At 38.6% G+C, this 16,242-nt stretch overlaps 1 protein-coding gene across 3 annotated transcripts in view; it reads left to right on the top strand.

Annotated features, from left to right (window-relative positions):
- The window catches only part of MAPK14 (mitogen-activated protein kinase 14), a 78,737-nt gene that overhangs the window by 47,384 nt on the left and 15,111 nt on the right, over positions 1-16,242 (top strand). For all 3 annotated transcript variants that reach the window (XM_044254815.1, XM_044254812.1, XM_044254817.1), the window contains exons 4-8: positions 2,167-2,278; positions 2,604-2,633; positions 2,968-3,015; positions 4,164-4,278; positions 4,845-4,916. In XM_044254815.1, the coding sequence (XP_044110750.1) occupies positions 2,167-2,278; positions 2,604-2,633; positions 2,968-3,015; positions 4,164-4,278; positions 4,845-4,916 (377 nt within the window). The remainder of the gene's footprint in view (positions 1-2,166; positions 2,279-2,603; positions 2,634-2,967; positions 3,016-4,163; positions 4,279-4,844; positions 4,917-16,242) is intronic.

The following is a 16,242-nucleotide window of genomic DNA, read 5'->3' as shown; positions in this document are numbered from 1 at the left end:
TTTATAAAAAATCAAAATAGAAATGAAATGAAATCAGCATTTTTTCATAGCTCGACTGGTATACATTATGATTCAGCCTCAGGAATGAGTAGTGATTCTTACACAACAGATGAAACCTAACCTGCTTTTTAAAAATTTCAGCCATTTTAGTACTGATCTGGTTTTTATGTTCCCATACCTGTGTAATACAGTAATGAGTGGGTAAGGTATTGCATCTAGAATATCTGTGGTGAACCTGTTGGACTTGAATATAATTGTTCCCTAATCTGACCACGTAGGATTAATAAGGAGCACCACCCCTGTGAAGAGAGGTTCTGGAATGCCCCATCTTGCTTATAGATAATGTTCCTCCGTCCTTTAAAGTAAATGCAGGAATATTGTCAGTGAACAGTATCCTTTTGCCAGTGAATCCTGAAAAAGGAGAATTATAATTTGAAAATTTAAAGATACTACTTTAGAATCTACAACTTGGTTTATAAAGAGGTGATAATATAATGATAGATTTCAAAATCCAAGGTACTTTATCATGGCAGTGCATTTAGTAGCACTGTATAGGTCTCAAGTAATAATACTTAAAAAAAAACCTGATACTGATAATAACATACATCATTCTAATTTTCATCTTTGCTTTTTTCTTTTCTCTTCAACTAACATCAAGTAGGAGGGAGTATAGAAGTTTTTAGGAAAACAGATGGTAAGTGGTAAAGTTAGAATAGGGGTGTTAAAAATGAGCCCCCCACCATGAGTAGTTATGATTTTAGCTCTCACTGTGGTACTTAGTAGGTGGCTATCTTATTTTATTCATCATGATAACTGTACTCTTTAATCCCCGTCACCTGTTTCACCCATCACTCCACTCACCTCTTGTCTGATTTGTGTAGTTCAGTTTGTTCTCTGTTGTTAAGTCTGTTTCTTGGTTCATCTGTCTTTCTTTATTTTCCCCTCTTTGTTCATTTGTTTTCTTTCTTATGTTCTACATATGAGTGAGATCATATGGTATTTGTCTTTGACTTATTTCACTTAGCATTAGACTCTCTAGCTCTCTCCATGTTGTTCAAATGGCAAGATTTTATTCTTTTTTATGGCTGAGTAATATTTCATTATATATATATTATATATTTTTTACATATATATATAACATCTTCATTCACCTATCAGTGGACACTTGGGCTGCTTTCATAGTTTGGCTATTGTAAATAGTGCTGCAGTAAATATAAGGGTGCATGTATGTATCCCTTTGAATAAGTGTTGTACTTTGGTGATAAATACCCGATAGTGTGATTACTGGGTTGTAGAGCAGTTCTATTTCTAATTTTTTGAGGAACCTCCATACCATTTTCCGCAGCTGCTGCCCATTTTGCATTCCTGCCAGCGGTGCAAGAGGGTTCCTTTTTCTCCACATCCTTGCCAACATTGGTTGTTTCTTGTGTTTTTATTTTATTTTTTAAAAGATATTTATTTATTTATTTATTTGAGAGAGAGAACATGCAGACTCCCTGCTGAGCAAGGAGCCATTGCAGGTCTCAATCCCAGGACTCCAGGATCACGACCTGAGCCCAAGGCAGATGTTCAACTGATTGAGATACCCAGGCGCCCACTTGTGTTTTTAACTATAGCCATTCTGACAATACAAAAATTATAGTTTTGATTTTGCATTTTTCTGATGATGAGTAATGTTAAGCATCTTTTCATGTGTCTGTTGGCCACTGTATGTCTTCTTTGGAGAAATGTCTTGTTCATATCTTCTGCCCATTTCTTAATTGGATTATTTATTTTTTGGGTATTGAGTTGTATCAGTTTATGTATTTTATTTTATTTTTTAAAAGATTTTATTTATTTATTTGACAGAGAGAGACACAGTGAGAGATGGAACACAAGAAGCAGGCTCCCCGATGAGCAGGGAGCCCGATTCAGGCATCGATCCCAAGACCTGGGGTCATAACCTGAGCTAAAAGCAGACGCTTAATGACTGAGCCACCCAGGTGGCCCCTCAGTTTATATATTTTAGATACTAATCCTATATCAGATATGTCATTTCCAAATATCTTCTATTCAGTAGGTTGCCATATAGGAGTGGCCTTTTCTTAAAAACTTTTAGAAGTCTTATGACAATAAGAGCTTTCATAGGGGTTCTGGATTATTGTGTAACTCTCCATTAATTTCTAGATATCTGGTGACCCATCTCATGGGTGCAGATCTGAACAACATTGTGAAATGTCAGAAGCTTACAGATGACCATGTTCAGTTCCTCATCTACCAGATTCTCCGAGGTCTCAAGGTATAGTCTTCCCTTCTTCATTCCAAGGCTTAAGAAAAGGAAGAAAAAGAAACTTTCCTATGGAAAATTTCAAACACTCACAAAATCACAAGTACAATCCTAGTGTAATGAATCCCTGTATTTACTCAATGACCACAGTTACCAACGTATGGTCAATCTTGTTTCTTTTGTATTTCCCAATCCCTGGATTATTTTAACATTTCTAATCCCATTATTTAATACTAGCAGTTCTTACTGGTTCATGAAAATATACCTCAACTATGTCATATGACTGTAAGGGGTTGGAGATAATTTTTTGATTAACCGACTTTTTCCTCTTTCACAGTATATACATTCAGCGGACATAATTCACAGGGTAATGTATTGTGATTTTGATTAAATTATTTGGGGAGGAGGGGATACTGAAGTGGAGACGACTGGCATTCAGCCAAGATCCTAATCCAAACTTAATTTGGCCATGGAAGTATTGATTGATTGTAACTTTGCTCTAGGTTTAAACCGATTAAAGAAAGAAAATGTATTGTTTTTAGTTACTTAAGGCTAATTAGGATTAGCCAGTGATTATAGATGGAGATCATTGATAGCTGGGTAGTCTTACATTTATGTTTGGATCTTCATCATTACCTGTAGGAAAAAAACCTACCATATATCATAAAGTTGATCATGTCCTCTCTGTACTTGCTTCCTAGGACCTAAAACCTAGTAATCTAGCTGTGAACGAAGACTGTGAGCTGAAGGTGAGATGAAGAGACACTGGTAATTGTTTGTTTCAGCATATAATTATATGTTTGACGAACCAGGCAGACTAATGGAACAGATGGGTTTATAAAACCATGACTTTTTATCCGAAAATTCATTCCTTAGGAATATCAGATTTTGAAGTTTGAACCACAGACTTAGTAAGTTTTAGTTTATAGGATATTGAAGATGGCATCCGATGTCTTGTTTTCATTCTAAAATAAAGTTGCTGGATATTTAATATGTTAGTTATAATAAAGGAAAATTAGAGTCTGAATATCAAGTAAGCAGTCCTGGAGAGATAATTACTAGATCAGTTTCCTGAGAGAAAAAGGGCAAAAGCCACTCATCAAAATAATTCAGATAGGAGATAGGTAGTCTGTAGAGAGCAAGCAGCTCTGGAATTTTTTTTTTCTTATCTTTACTTTTTAAACGTAATTAAGTATAATAAAATGCATCATTTTAAGTGTATGTTTGACAAAATTTTGATATCCATTTAACCACCAACACAATTAAAATAAAGAACAGTTTGTCACTTCAGATAGTTGCCTTGTGCTCCTTCCTAGCCAGCACCCTCCCCCGCCCAGGCCTCCACTACCCCTAACCCTGGCTTCAGACAACCACTGATCTGCTTGCTGACACTATAGAATAGATACATTTTTTCTGGAATTTCATATAAGTGGAATCATACAGAATTTGTATGTGTGTGTCTAACTTAGGCTTAGTATAATATTTTTTAAGTCTCTCTGTGTTGTATCAGTAGTTCATTCCTTTTTATTGCTGAGTAGTATTCATTTTATAAATTTGCCACAATTTGCTTATCCGTACACCTGTTAGACATCTGCTTCAATTCTAGTTTGGGGCTGTGCACAGCTGCTATGAATATTCATGCTCAAGCCTTTGGGTTGGATATATGCTTCCATTGCTCTTGGGTAAATCCCTAGGAGTAGCATTTTTTGCTTAGCTTTTTTATTTTTTAAAGTTCTTGCTGTATTTATCATGTGTTTTAAGCATGGACTAGGAAGTGTGTTTATGAAAGTGCTATCTTGTTCTTCCTTTTCCAAGACACTAGAGCGTTCTCCCCTCCTGCTTTGTGAGTCTTAGGAGCTTGACTGTTCCAGTGTCTGATTTTTCTTCTCTCCCTTAGATCTTGGATTTTGGACTGGCCCGACATACAGATGATGAAATGACAGGCTATGTGGCCACCAGGTGGTACAGGGCTCCTGAGATCATGCTGAACTGGATGCATTACAACCAGACAGGTATTGGCTTTTGTTAGTTACTTAGGACCTTATTTAGCACCATGTTGGTTGGGTGTATCTGGGATTCTCTGAAGTGGAGATGATGGGAGTGGGAGAAAACATCTTTTGCTCCCCCCTCAGTGGTCCTTTTAAAGTCAACAGAAAATATTTCAGTTGCTTAGATAGAGAAAGTGGGGTTTTTATGCACAGCTTTTAAACTTTGTGATTTAGCAGCTGGGTTTTTATTTATTTAGATTTCCAACATATTCTGTGACTACTTCTACCTGAAGACAGTGGGGTCATAATTTTAACCTCTCAACACTATTTTGGAGAATCTGCCATTTCTGCCAGTAAGAATCTCTGCCCCCTTTGTGAACAGTTTCTCTTGCCTTAAGTATGTTTTGACGTCCCACCTATGTAGCTCTTTAGTGGGGTTAATAAGCTTACTGCTGTAAAGAAGAGTATGACTGTTGAACCTTGAATGTATTATATACTAATTTCAGCATTTTGCCTCTAGTTACAGTTCTCTTTGTGGTCAAGTATGATAATAGTGACGTCGTATACCCTTTTCTCTTTACTTTTGCCAGTTGATATTTGGTCAGTGGGATGCATAATGGCCGAGCTGTTGACTGGAAGAACATTGTTTCCTGGTACAGACCGTATCCTTTTAAAAGTTTTGGATTCTTGTTTCTTATCTGTATTCCAGTGTCCATGGGAGTATATTGCTTTTACCTATCTCTAGGGAAGGCTCTCAGTTACTTGTTTAAATAGTTCAGATATGTGTTATGAGATCTGCCCTCTGGCTGAGTATTTCGCCTTGTCAAGAAAGAGGCTTCAATTTACTTGTGCGCGTTGGAAAAATTCCTCATAAGCTGGGGAACTCTTTACATTTCTCACATGTCATCTTTTTGCAGTGAGTCGCTTATTGTATTAATTTAAAAGCAGTTCTGCAACCTGAGCGTATTCCTGAGAAGCTCCAGATCTCAATGACTGGTTTAGTCTGCTTGTACAACACTTAATGAGCACAAGGTACCCATTTAGAAATCAGGGATATCTTTAGCTTTTATGTTTGGCTTACATGTTAAAAAGATTATTATTTGGTCCCTATGATGATGTACCTGCTGACTCTCTTTATGTTTGTTGTTTAACAACAAATAATAAAAACAAGAAGTGATAAGGTTGTCCAACCTTATCCGTGTGCCCTTTTTTTTTTTTTCCCAGCACAATTTTGTTTTTAGTCTAGAGTGTAGCCTAACCTTAATTTACTTCCAGACTATTATCTAGTTTATAGTTTTTCATGGCCCTTTTATTTTAGGTCCTTTCCTACATGCTGCGTGTCCATTTCATGGTTTAGAAATAATACCAGCAAAGTGTGGTTTGTTGGAACTCTTATTACTTTTATTGGGGAAAGCATTCAGGTGAGAAAGAATGTTGATTGATGTGTCTAGAATGAGGCTTGAAGATTTTTGTAAAATTCATCTGAGTAGCCCAGGAATGGGTTAGGTAGAGCTTTAAAGATGCTGCAGTTAAGCTGTGAATGTGATCTCTCATGCTTAGAGACCTGAAAGAGTAGAGACCTTAGCAAACTCACTGAGTTTATAAACCAGGACATCAGTTTACTTGCTTACGGTATACCTCTGTGGTGACTGTGATGTTCATGTTACCTATCCATGAGTTCTAACTATCTTCTGCTAGAGGAAATGTACTTTCCTAAGGAACTGAAAAACTTCTGCCCCCTCAGGCAAAGCTGTTTATATCCCTCTGAATATTTCTGCTTTGATACAGAGCTCTGTCTCCCTATACTTACTGCTTCTCATTCCCAGAGTCTTAGTTTTTTAAATACATAGTGTTTTTCCTTTGTCCTTTGCTTCATTCACCTTGTGTCTTGGTCTTAGAATTGTGGTATATATGTTACAGTCCAGGCTAAGAGAATTAGGGAAATTTTGTAATTCCTCCTTTCCTCAGGTACGTATCTCAGAGTCTCATCCGTTAGCCTGTCTTTCCAAGCTTACTACTGTGATGCATTGCTCTATTGCCCTCTCCCCTCGTCTCCTTTATTATCTCTGTCTCTGTCTGTCTTCAGTCGGCTGCAGACTCTTCTGCCTACATAGATAACCAGAGTGGTGGAAAGCAAGAGAGACAGCAGGGTGTACTAGTTGAGAGCACATACTCAGGAATGAGACTTCCTGGGTGTATATCCTGCCTCTTTTGCCCCTAGCTGCATGACTGTGAGCACATTTTCTAACCTCTGTCTCCTGGTTTCCTTAACCATAAAATGTTAAATGTATATACCTTGCAAGGTGGCTGTGAGAATCCAGTGAGATAGTGTCTGGAAGGTTCTTAGAGCCTGCCAGGAAATGTTAGCCATCATCTTCATTAGTGACTTTTGGGAAATAGTTTTTCCCTTTACCTTCCCACTCTGTTGTCTACCTATGAATCATTAAAGGTTAATTTTTGTTTGTTTGTTTTATTTATATTTCATGACAGGTAGTGAAGGATGGATCCCCTTGGCAGGCTACTGATAGAAAGGTTTCAAAGCAGTTGTGCCCTGTGGTTTAATCTACAGACAGCTGCCTGCCCCCTGATGCCTTGGCTCTTTTAGAAATGCTGACTTTCATGCACACCTGACCTGGGTGGCTCAGTCGGTTAAGCATCTGAGTCTTGATTTCAGCTCAGGTTATGATCCCAGGTCTGTGAGATCGAGGCCCACATCAGGCTCTATGTTGGCGTGGAGCTTATTAGAGATTCTCTCTCCCTCTCCCCCTGCCCACCGTCCCCCACCTTCCCGCTCTTGCATTCGCACGCACACTCTTGAAAAAATAAAATAAAGGAAGGGTAACTTTCTAAGAAGTCTTCTCTTGTTATGCATACTTCTTTTCCTTCTGTGAGCTTTAGATGGAAAACCTAGTATTACCCAACGACCCAGCAACTGCACTACTAGGAGTTTACCCTAAAGATACAAATGTAGTGATCTGAAGGGGCACGTGCACCCCAATGTTTATAGCAGCAATGTCCACAATAGCCACACTATGGAAAGAGCCTAGATGTCCATCAACAGATGAATGGATAAAGGAGATGTGGTGTATATATACACAATGGAATACTATGCAGCCATCAAAAGAAATGAAATCTTGTCATTTACAATGACGTGGATGGAACTAGAGGGTATTATGCTTAGTGAAATAAGTCAATCAGAGAAAGAATTATTGTATGATCTCTCTCATATGAGGAATTTAAGAGGCAGGGTGGGGGGCGATGGGGGGGAAGGTAGGGAGAAATGAAACAAGATGGGACCAGGGAGGGAGATAAACCATAAGAGACTTTTAATCTCAGGAAACAAACCGAGGGTTGCTGGGGGGAGGGGGGCGGGAGGAAGGGATAGAGTGGCTGGGTGATGGATATTGGGGAGGGTATGTTTCATGGTGAGTGCTGTGAATTGTGTAAGACTGATGATTCACAGGCCTGTACCCCTGAAGCAAATAATACATTATATGTTAATAAAAAAAGAAGAAAAGAAAACCTATCATTTAGATTTTTTACCATGAGCTTTTTTTTCTAATGCATGCAAATTCTTATATTAGTAATGCACCATTTCTTTTCTGCTTGGCTCTTTTTGAAACAGATATTTTCCTGGATCATAAAAATCAAATTCAAAGGATTTGTATCTGTAATATATATAACCCCCGTCTTGTCAGTTACCATTTGTTGGGATGTAGCTCTGGGCCTGACAAGGAAAGAGGAAAGTGCTATTATTTTTTTTTTTTCCTCGTCTGAAGTGTCCAATTGCTTATAGACTAGCAGAGTGGTTCTCAACTCCTGTTTTTCATCAGAATACTTTAGAGAGCTTTTAGAAACTCCAAATGCCTGGGCACTGCCCCAGAGACTCAGCTTCATTTGGTGTGTGGGCCAAAGCACAGGCTTTGACATATTTTTTTTTTTTTTTTAAAGATTTCATCCATACATTTGACAGAGAGAGAGATCACAAGTAGGCAGAGAGGCAGGCAGAGAGAGAGAGGGAAGCAGGCTGCCCGCCAAGCAGAGAGCCCGATGTGGGGCTCGATCCCAGGACCCTGAGATCATGACCCGAGCTGAAGGCAGAGGCCCAACCCACTGAGCCACCCAGGTGCCCCCAGGCTTTGACATATTTTTTAAGTCCCAGTTGATTCTGGAGGGTAGCAGGTACCAGAGTTTAATCCCGTTGACCTTGACTTTCAAGCCTTTAGGCTGATAATAAAAAATTATTTAGTTAGGCAGTCTTTCTTCCCTTTTTTTTTTTTTTTTTAAAGATACCAATGAGATCAGAAAGTTAAGAATTGAGACTTATCTACTTGGGAGCCTAGAAGGATGTTAGAAAACTTCTAATTGAGCCCCCTGTTTTTTATAGACGTGAGGAAGTCAAGACCCAGAGAAGATAGATCCCAAACTGGTATTTATAACTCAGGTCACAGTTTCTTTCCATTATTTTATTTGTTACCCTATTCCCCTGATTTCCAGAACTTTTCTTCTTAAAGCCCCTGGAGAGTGTGCTGGCCTCACCATGCTGCTTTTGCCCACAAAAGCATGCAGCTACTGTTTATTTATGATTTTTAAGTGCAACTGAATGCCAAGGGAACCTCTAGAGCATGCTCTTTGTTTGAGGGCAGTTTTCTCCCCGTTTTCCTCATTTATTAATGAGCTTGCATTTAGAACTAGTGGCTTTAGCTTCTAGATGAGCACTAGCTAATAGAATTTTCTGTGGTGTTGCAAATGTTTTATATTTGTGCTACACTGTGGTGGTTGGTAGCCACCAACCACATGTGGCTAGTGAGCACTTAAAATGTGGCTAGTGAAACTTAAGAACTGATTAAACATATCTCTGCAGTAAAATGTATTAACATAAAATTTGCCATTTTAACTTTTTCTTATTGTGGTAAAATGTGGCTAACACAAAATTTACCATCTTAACCATTTTTAAATATACAGTCCACTTGCACTAATTACATTCACAAAGTTGTGCAGCCATCACCACTATCTTATTTCCAGAACGTTCCTTCCCCCCAAACCAAAACTTGGTACCCATTGAACAATAACTCCCCCATTCTTCTTTCCCACAGCCTCTGGTTTCCTCTCTTCTATTTCCTGAATTTGCTTATTCTAGATATTTCTTATAAGTGGAATCACACAATATTTGTTCTTGTATTTCTTGATTATTTCCCTTAGCCATGATGTTTCCAAGGTTCATCCGTGTTGTAGCATGTTATCAGAACTTCATTCCTTTTTATGGCTGAATACTATTCCATTGTATGTGTATGCCACATTTTGTTTATGTACACATCTGTTCATTGACACCTGGGTTCTTCCCACCTTTGGCAATTGTGATTAGTGCTGCAGTGAACACTGGCATACAGTTGTTTGAGCCTCTGCTTTCAATTCTTTGCAATACGTACCTAGGAGTGGAATTGTTGGGTTGTGTGGTAATCCTCCTGTATTTAGTTTTTTGAGGAGCCACCAAACTGTTTTCCACAGTAGTTTCACCATTTTTGCCCACAGATGATGTATGAGCGATTTCTCCATATCTTCACCATCTTTACCAACACTTTTTCCCTCTTTTTCTGCCTCCCCTCCCCCTCCTTCTCCTCCTCCCTTTCTTTAAATTAGAGCCATCCTCATAGGTACAAAATGGTATCTCTTTGTGAATTTAATTTGTATTTACCTAAGGACCAGTAATGTTGAGCATCTTTTCCTGTGTTCATTGTCCATTTGTATATTCTGTGGAGGAATATCTGCTCAAGCCCATTACCCATCTTTTAATTGGATGGTCTTTTTATTGTTGAGTTTTTAGTTCTTTATATATTCTGGATATTAAACCTTCATTAGATATATGATCTGCAAGTATTTTCTCCCCTCTGTGGGCTCTCTGTTCATTTTCTTGTTAATGCCCTTTGATATACTAAGGTTTTGGGTTTTTTGAAGTTTCAATTTATTTTTCCTTTTGTTGCTCATGTCCTATCTAAGAATAGATTACCAAATTCAAGGTTGTAAATATTTGCTATGTTTCCTACTAAGAATTGTATGATTTTCTACTAAGATAAACTAAAAATATTTTCTGCTAAGAATTATCCCCTTTATTTAGGTCTTTGATCCATTTCAAGTTAATTTTTATATATGCTGTCAAGTTAGAGTTCCAGCTTTATTCTTTTGCATGTGGAAATCCAGTAGTCTCAGTACCATTTGTTGAAGACTTTCCTTTCCTTCCACTGAATGGGCCTGGCACTTCTGTTATAAGCTGATTCTATTCTTCTATTCATCTATATATATCTGTCCTTACAGGAGTTCCTCACTGTTGTGATTTCTGAAACTTTATATGGTAAGTTTTGAATTCAGGAATTGTGAATCCTTCAACTTTGTTCTCATTGTTAAGTGTTTTTGTTTTGGCTCTTCAGGGTCTTTTGTAATCCCATATGAATTTGAGGATGGACTTTTCTATTTCTGCAGAAAAGGCTATTGGAATTTTGATAGAGAGTGTGTTGAATTTTTAGGTCACTTTGGGTATTACTGACATCTTAACAATATTAAGTCTTCCTATCCATGAACACCAGATGTCTTCCCATTTATTAGTTCTGAATTTCTTTCAGTAATGTTTTATAATTTTCATTGGACAAATCTTTCACCTTCATGGTTAATTTATTCATAGATATTTTATTATTTTATTCTTCTAGAATAAAAGATGGTAAATGAAATTGCTTTCTTTTTTCTTTTTCAATTTTTGTGGGTTTGGTTTTTTTTTTAAGATTTCATTTATTTGAGAGAAAGAGAAAGTAGGCAGAAGTGGGTGGAGCGGGTAGACGAGAGGGAGAAACAGACTTCCCTCTGAGCAGGGAGCCTGATGCAGAGCTCCATCCAGGACTCTGTGATCATGACCCAAGCCGAAGGCAGGTGCTTAACTAACTGAACCACTGAGGCTCCCGTGAAATTGTTTTCTTAATTTCCTTTTCAGGCTGTTTATTGTTGGTGTATAGCAACACAACTAATTTTTGTTGATTTTGGACACTGCATCTTTACTCAATTTGTTTACTAGCTCTAGAAGGTTTCTTGTAGATTCTTTGGTATTTTCTATACATAGGATTGTATCCTCTGCAAATAGAGATGGTTTTCCTTCTCCCTTTCCAGTTTTTCGGGCTGGAACTTCCAGTAGAGTATTGAATAGCACTGGTGAAGTTGGCATCCTTGTTTTCTTCTTATTTTAAAGGGAAAGCTTTCAGTCTTTCTCCACTGTCTATGATTTTAGCTGTGTATTTTTCATAAATGCTCTTTATCATGTTGAGGAGGTATCGGAGAAGCTCAGAGAAGTTCCTTTGTGTTTATAGTTTTATGAGTGTTTTAAATCTGAGCTTCAAATTTATTAGATTTTATTTAGATTACATGTAAATTTAATCAATCACATGTGATTGGTATTGAATTAGTGCAGTTTTAGATCTCTACTAGTCTTGTTTCTGTTCTGCCTTTTTCTAATTTTTTTTTGTGTGTGTGTGTGATTAGTGTCCTCCTTGAGAGATTCTTTTAGTAGAATCTTGTTCTAGTAGGTTGTTAATAATCCTTGGCTCTAGTAGGTTGTTCTAGTAAGTTGTTATTAATCCTTGAATTCCCATAAAGGTATAAGAAATACAAATTTTTGTCTTAGAGCTCATTTTATGTTATTAGGTTAGAAACTTATTTCGTTCATGACTGTGTAGAACCCTTCTTCCATCTAGCTCAAAAACAGTATTATTTATTTAAAGAACGAAGCCCTGCCTTGTAAGTCTCGTTGACTAGGTATAGCAAGTGGACACCGCTGGCAGAAGTTCATATTTAGAAGAGAGTGAGGATACAGAATCTCTGTTCAGGTCTATTGCTAACTTATTTCAGACAAGTTTGAGAAGCGTGACCAGTTAGAAAATAGTTTTACTAACACTTAATAGTCTGTAGCCTAAAGGAAGAGAGAAAATGAATTTCACAGCTAGTTCTGTTACCCACCAAATACTGTTTTCTCTTCCAGAGATCACAGCATTTGCTTGCTGTGGTTTTCCTTTCTAGGTGATCACATGAATTTCCTAAATGTGTAAATGTGTAAAATGTGTTTTTTTCCTTCTTTTGTTTTAATAGAAGTGGTACTCTTAAGATATTAACTAGAGGACAGTGGGAATCCACTTGTCATTAGCTGCTGCCTATACCATATGAATTTCATTAGTGTATTAAATTTGCTCCTTAATTCTCCTTTATTCATTTCTTCTTTTGATTTTTGCAAACATTTTGAAATACTTATAAAAAGACAAAGAATAATATAATGAACACCAGTGTTCATAGCTCCCAGATCATGAGATAAAACATGCTAATAGAGCTAAAAAACTTCTGGTGTACCCCTTCCTATCACATCGACCCCTCACTTGTAGTCACTGGTTTCAAATATTATCGCATTTTTTTTTAAATGACATTTTTGGGGGGGGTGCCTGGGTGGCTCAGTGGATTAAAGCCTCTGCCTTCAGCTCAGGTCATGATCCCAGGGTCCTGGGATTGAGCCCCACGTCGGGCTCTGGGCTCAACAGGGAACCTGCTTCCCTTCCTCCCTCTCTCTGCCTGCCTCTCTGCCTACTTGTGATCTCTGTCTGTCAAATAAATAAATAAAATCTTTAAAAAAAAAAAAAAGACTTTTTATTTTTTTTTAAGTAGGCTCTACTCCCAGTATGGGGCTCAAACTCACAATCCTGAGTTCAAGAGTTGCATGCTCCACCAGCTAAGGGATCCACTGAGGCATCCTTGTTTTCTCTTTGTTTATTTACTTATTTTAGTGGGGGAGGGCCAGAGGGAGAGAGAGAACCTCAAGCAGACTCCCCATCAAGCACAGAGCCTGACGCAGGGCTTGATCTCAAGACCCTGAGATCATGACCTGAGCTGAAGCCAAGAGTCAGTGCTCATCCAGCTGAGCCACCCAGGCGCCCCTGTTCTCTCTCATTTAAAAAAAGTAGTTTTACTTTAGACACTAAAAGCAAGTGTAGTAATAAATGTTGAAGAAGAGAAATATTTCACTAGATTATTTGCCTTTTCTTGTCCTGATTTGAAAATACAGAAATTTTTTTTTCCCAGGAAAGGTTGGAATTTTCTTAAGGTACCTAGAGTAGAGTGTCTTAGGAATTTGTGTGTGACAGTGAAAGTGACTATTCTGACAACCAAGAAGAGAAGAAAGTAGGCTGAGTCTTCTAGTCCATCCCGTCACCAGGAGGATCTCCCACCCTCCAAACACGGATGTTCTGGCTTTGTATGGGTCTTGTCTCATTGAAAATCACAGCTCACACACAGTGGTCGCTGCAGGGAGGTCCTGCCACTAATCCTCGTCCTCATCTTCGACTCTCCGGCCAGTTGACGCTTTCTCAGAGTTGCCTAGAACACCTAGAAGTGAAGAGAATAGTCCTCTCTCATTTTCCCTGTGATCACCCTAGTCCCCTTAGGTTGATTTCCCTAACTGTTCGTTCTCCCTTTTACTTTTTTGACAGAGAGCCTAAGAAAAGGCTTAGGCCTTGGTGGTTGTTTCAGAAAGGACCAGGAGATCTGGGATTTAAATTCTAATAGTTCGATGATGACCAATAAAACACGTTTTTACCTAATAGTGAAATTTTCTTCTGTCTAGGGAAAAAAGGGGGTTAAACCAATTATGAAGGATGACTTGTGGAAATAACTAATTGTCATAATGTGAATTTTGCTTTGCTCTGCTGATGCAGCTTCTTGAAGCGCCTTCTGGCCTTAACTGCCTGGACCAATGGTAGTGGCCTTACAGTAGCCGGTACTATTGGAAGACTGACCTGTATTTCAGTGGATTTGCCAGCTCTTGGAGAACCTATGGTGATTTCTTCCGAGGTCTGCATGCTTTGACTTCCTTCATGCAAGTGCTTTTAGCTCCTGAGTAGATTTCTATTTTGCATTGTGTCTTTACTAATCTCCTGAGTATTGGCTATCATGCTGAAGCAGCTGTCTTTGTCCGTGGCCCTTACACACTCATGGCCCTCTGTTTGTATACTCTTTATGATGTAAACACTTCAGATGGCGTGTTCAAAACTTTGTTAGGCCTGATATTAAATGAAACAACTTTTCTTATCTTTTTTTCTAGTTAGACTTTCCATAGAGTATGGTCCTTATAGGTTTTGAGGGCAAGGCAGAGGGGTGGAGCGGAGTTAAAAAGCACATTACAGCAGGTCTTTTCAGGCCAACCACTGTTTATCAAACTACCCTGTGGAAAGTTCTAGAGACAAAATAGCAGCTGTCCCCCAAAACAGAATGATCATACTCAGTGGAAAGTGAGTTCTAGGAACTCCTAGGTAGGAACAAATGCCTACTCTCTGGTTACAGAATAAGACAGAGTGAAAAAAATGCTAGAATAGAGGTATAGATAAGTTATTGAGAGAAGCAGAGATTAATTCGAACCTAAGATATCTAGAAAGACTTCATGGCAGAGTCCTTGTTGAGTAGGACTTTGAAAAATAAATAAGAAAAGGCTTGGGAGGAGGGAAGAGTGGACAGTATTTCTGTTTATGACTTGGGTGTTTAAGAAGCTGGAAGCTGAGCAGTGCCTAGAATATTTGGTGTGGATTGAAGCATTGAGTGCATTAAGGAGTAATAGTCTGAGGCAGAGTCAGAAAAGAAGCTTGAAGCCAAAGCCAGGAGGGCCTTGAGGGGCCGAGGAATTGCAGCTTTGTTCTTCACACTTGTGGTTGTCTCCTGCTGGCAGAAGCATGAGAGAGATGTGGGGCCCCCAGCTCATTGCTGTAATGAGCACTGCGGGTAGTGGGCGTGGCCCACTCTTCATGTATGTTGAAGTGAAGTTGGGGCTATAAAGAAACTCAGCCCAGAGTCTTCGGTCATCCCTGCCAAGTAAAACTTGACTCTCATCTCAGTAGCTAGGAGTCTCCTGAATGAGGGTACCCATCTCAACAGCTTTATTTCTAGAGACTGCTTTTGATTGTCAGACTACCTGTTTGAGAGTTGAAGTAGTTTTTGGTTTCAGTAGTCAGAAGTCGGTTTTCATATATGATATGCTTTGTGATGTGGGATAGCTACCCACTTCATTTTGTTCCTGAAGAGCATGAGGGGACTTAACACTTATTGAATCATTTTAAATGGGCAAAGGGGATCCTGTACTAAATTCAACTGTTGTATAGTTAATTTGACTATTTTAGAGCATACAGTAATCATCTGCCCTCCCCACTCTGTTTGCTTTAATGCATGCTTTAGATTTTTTTTCTTGTCAGCACTTTGAACTAAGAGTCAAATTTTAAATATTGAAATTTCAAATATTGAAAAATTTTTTTCAAATATTGAAATTTTAACCTCCAGAACACACTGATTTTTGCCATTTGCAGATGACGAAATTCTCCACTATTCTTAATTTAGAAATAATTTGTGTGAGTGGACTTGTTTCTAATTTATCCTTGTTTTCTATAGAGCTCAAGTTACTTGTGTCTAGGATGTGGTTGGACAAACCTTTTCTTAAAAGAGCCAGATAGTAAATCTTTTAGGGTTTGGGGACCCCGGATTCCTGTTGTAACTGCAGTTACAGTTCTGCTGTGTAGGGTGAAAGCCGCGCGTGAATGAATGGGCATGGCTGTGTTCCAATGAAAGATTATTTTCAAAACAGGCAGCAGGCTGGGGTTTGCTGACTCCTGTCTAGAATTTTCTTCCATTTCAGTCAGTTTTATCTGGGGGGAAAAAGAGAACAGGGCAAGGTGCCAGTGGTATTGCATAAGTAATTCCTGTAACTTAAGCAACTATGGTTTGCGGAGGCCATTATTTTTAAGTTACACCATATTACCTTTATATGTGTAATCATAAGCAGAAATCTTCTCTTCCATCCTCCCGTCCATCCTGCTCCACCTTCTCCTCAAGTCTTTTGAGTGCCCACCATGTAGCAGATGGCCAGCAAAGCGCTGGGGATAGATAGGTGGCCCCTGCCCTCGGGAGCTACAGAGGTAACAGAAAGCA

This window comes from Neovison vison, chromosome 1 (genome assembly GCF_020171115.1).
Source record: "Neovison vison isolate M4711 chromosome 1, ASM_NN_V1, whole genome shotgun sequence".
Lineage (NCBI taxonomy): Eukaryota > Metazoa > Chordata > Mammalia > Carnivora > Mustelidae > Neogale > Neogale vison.
Note: the sequence above shows the minus strand (reverse complement) of the source record. Positions and strands in the feature narration are given on the sequence as shown.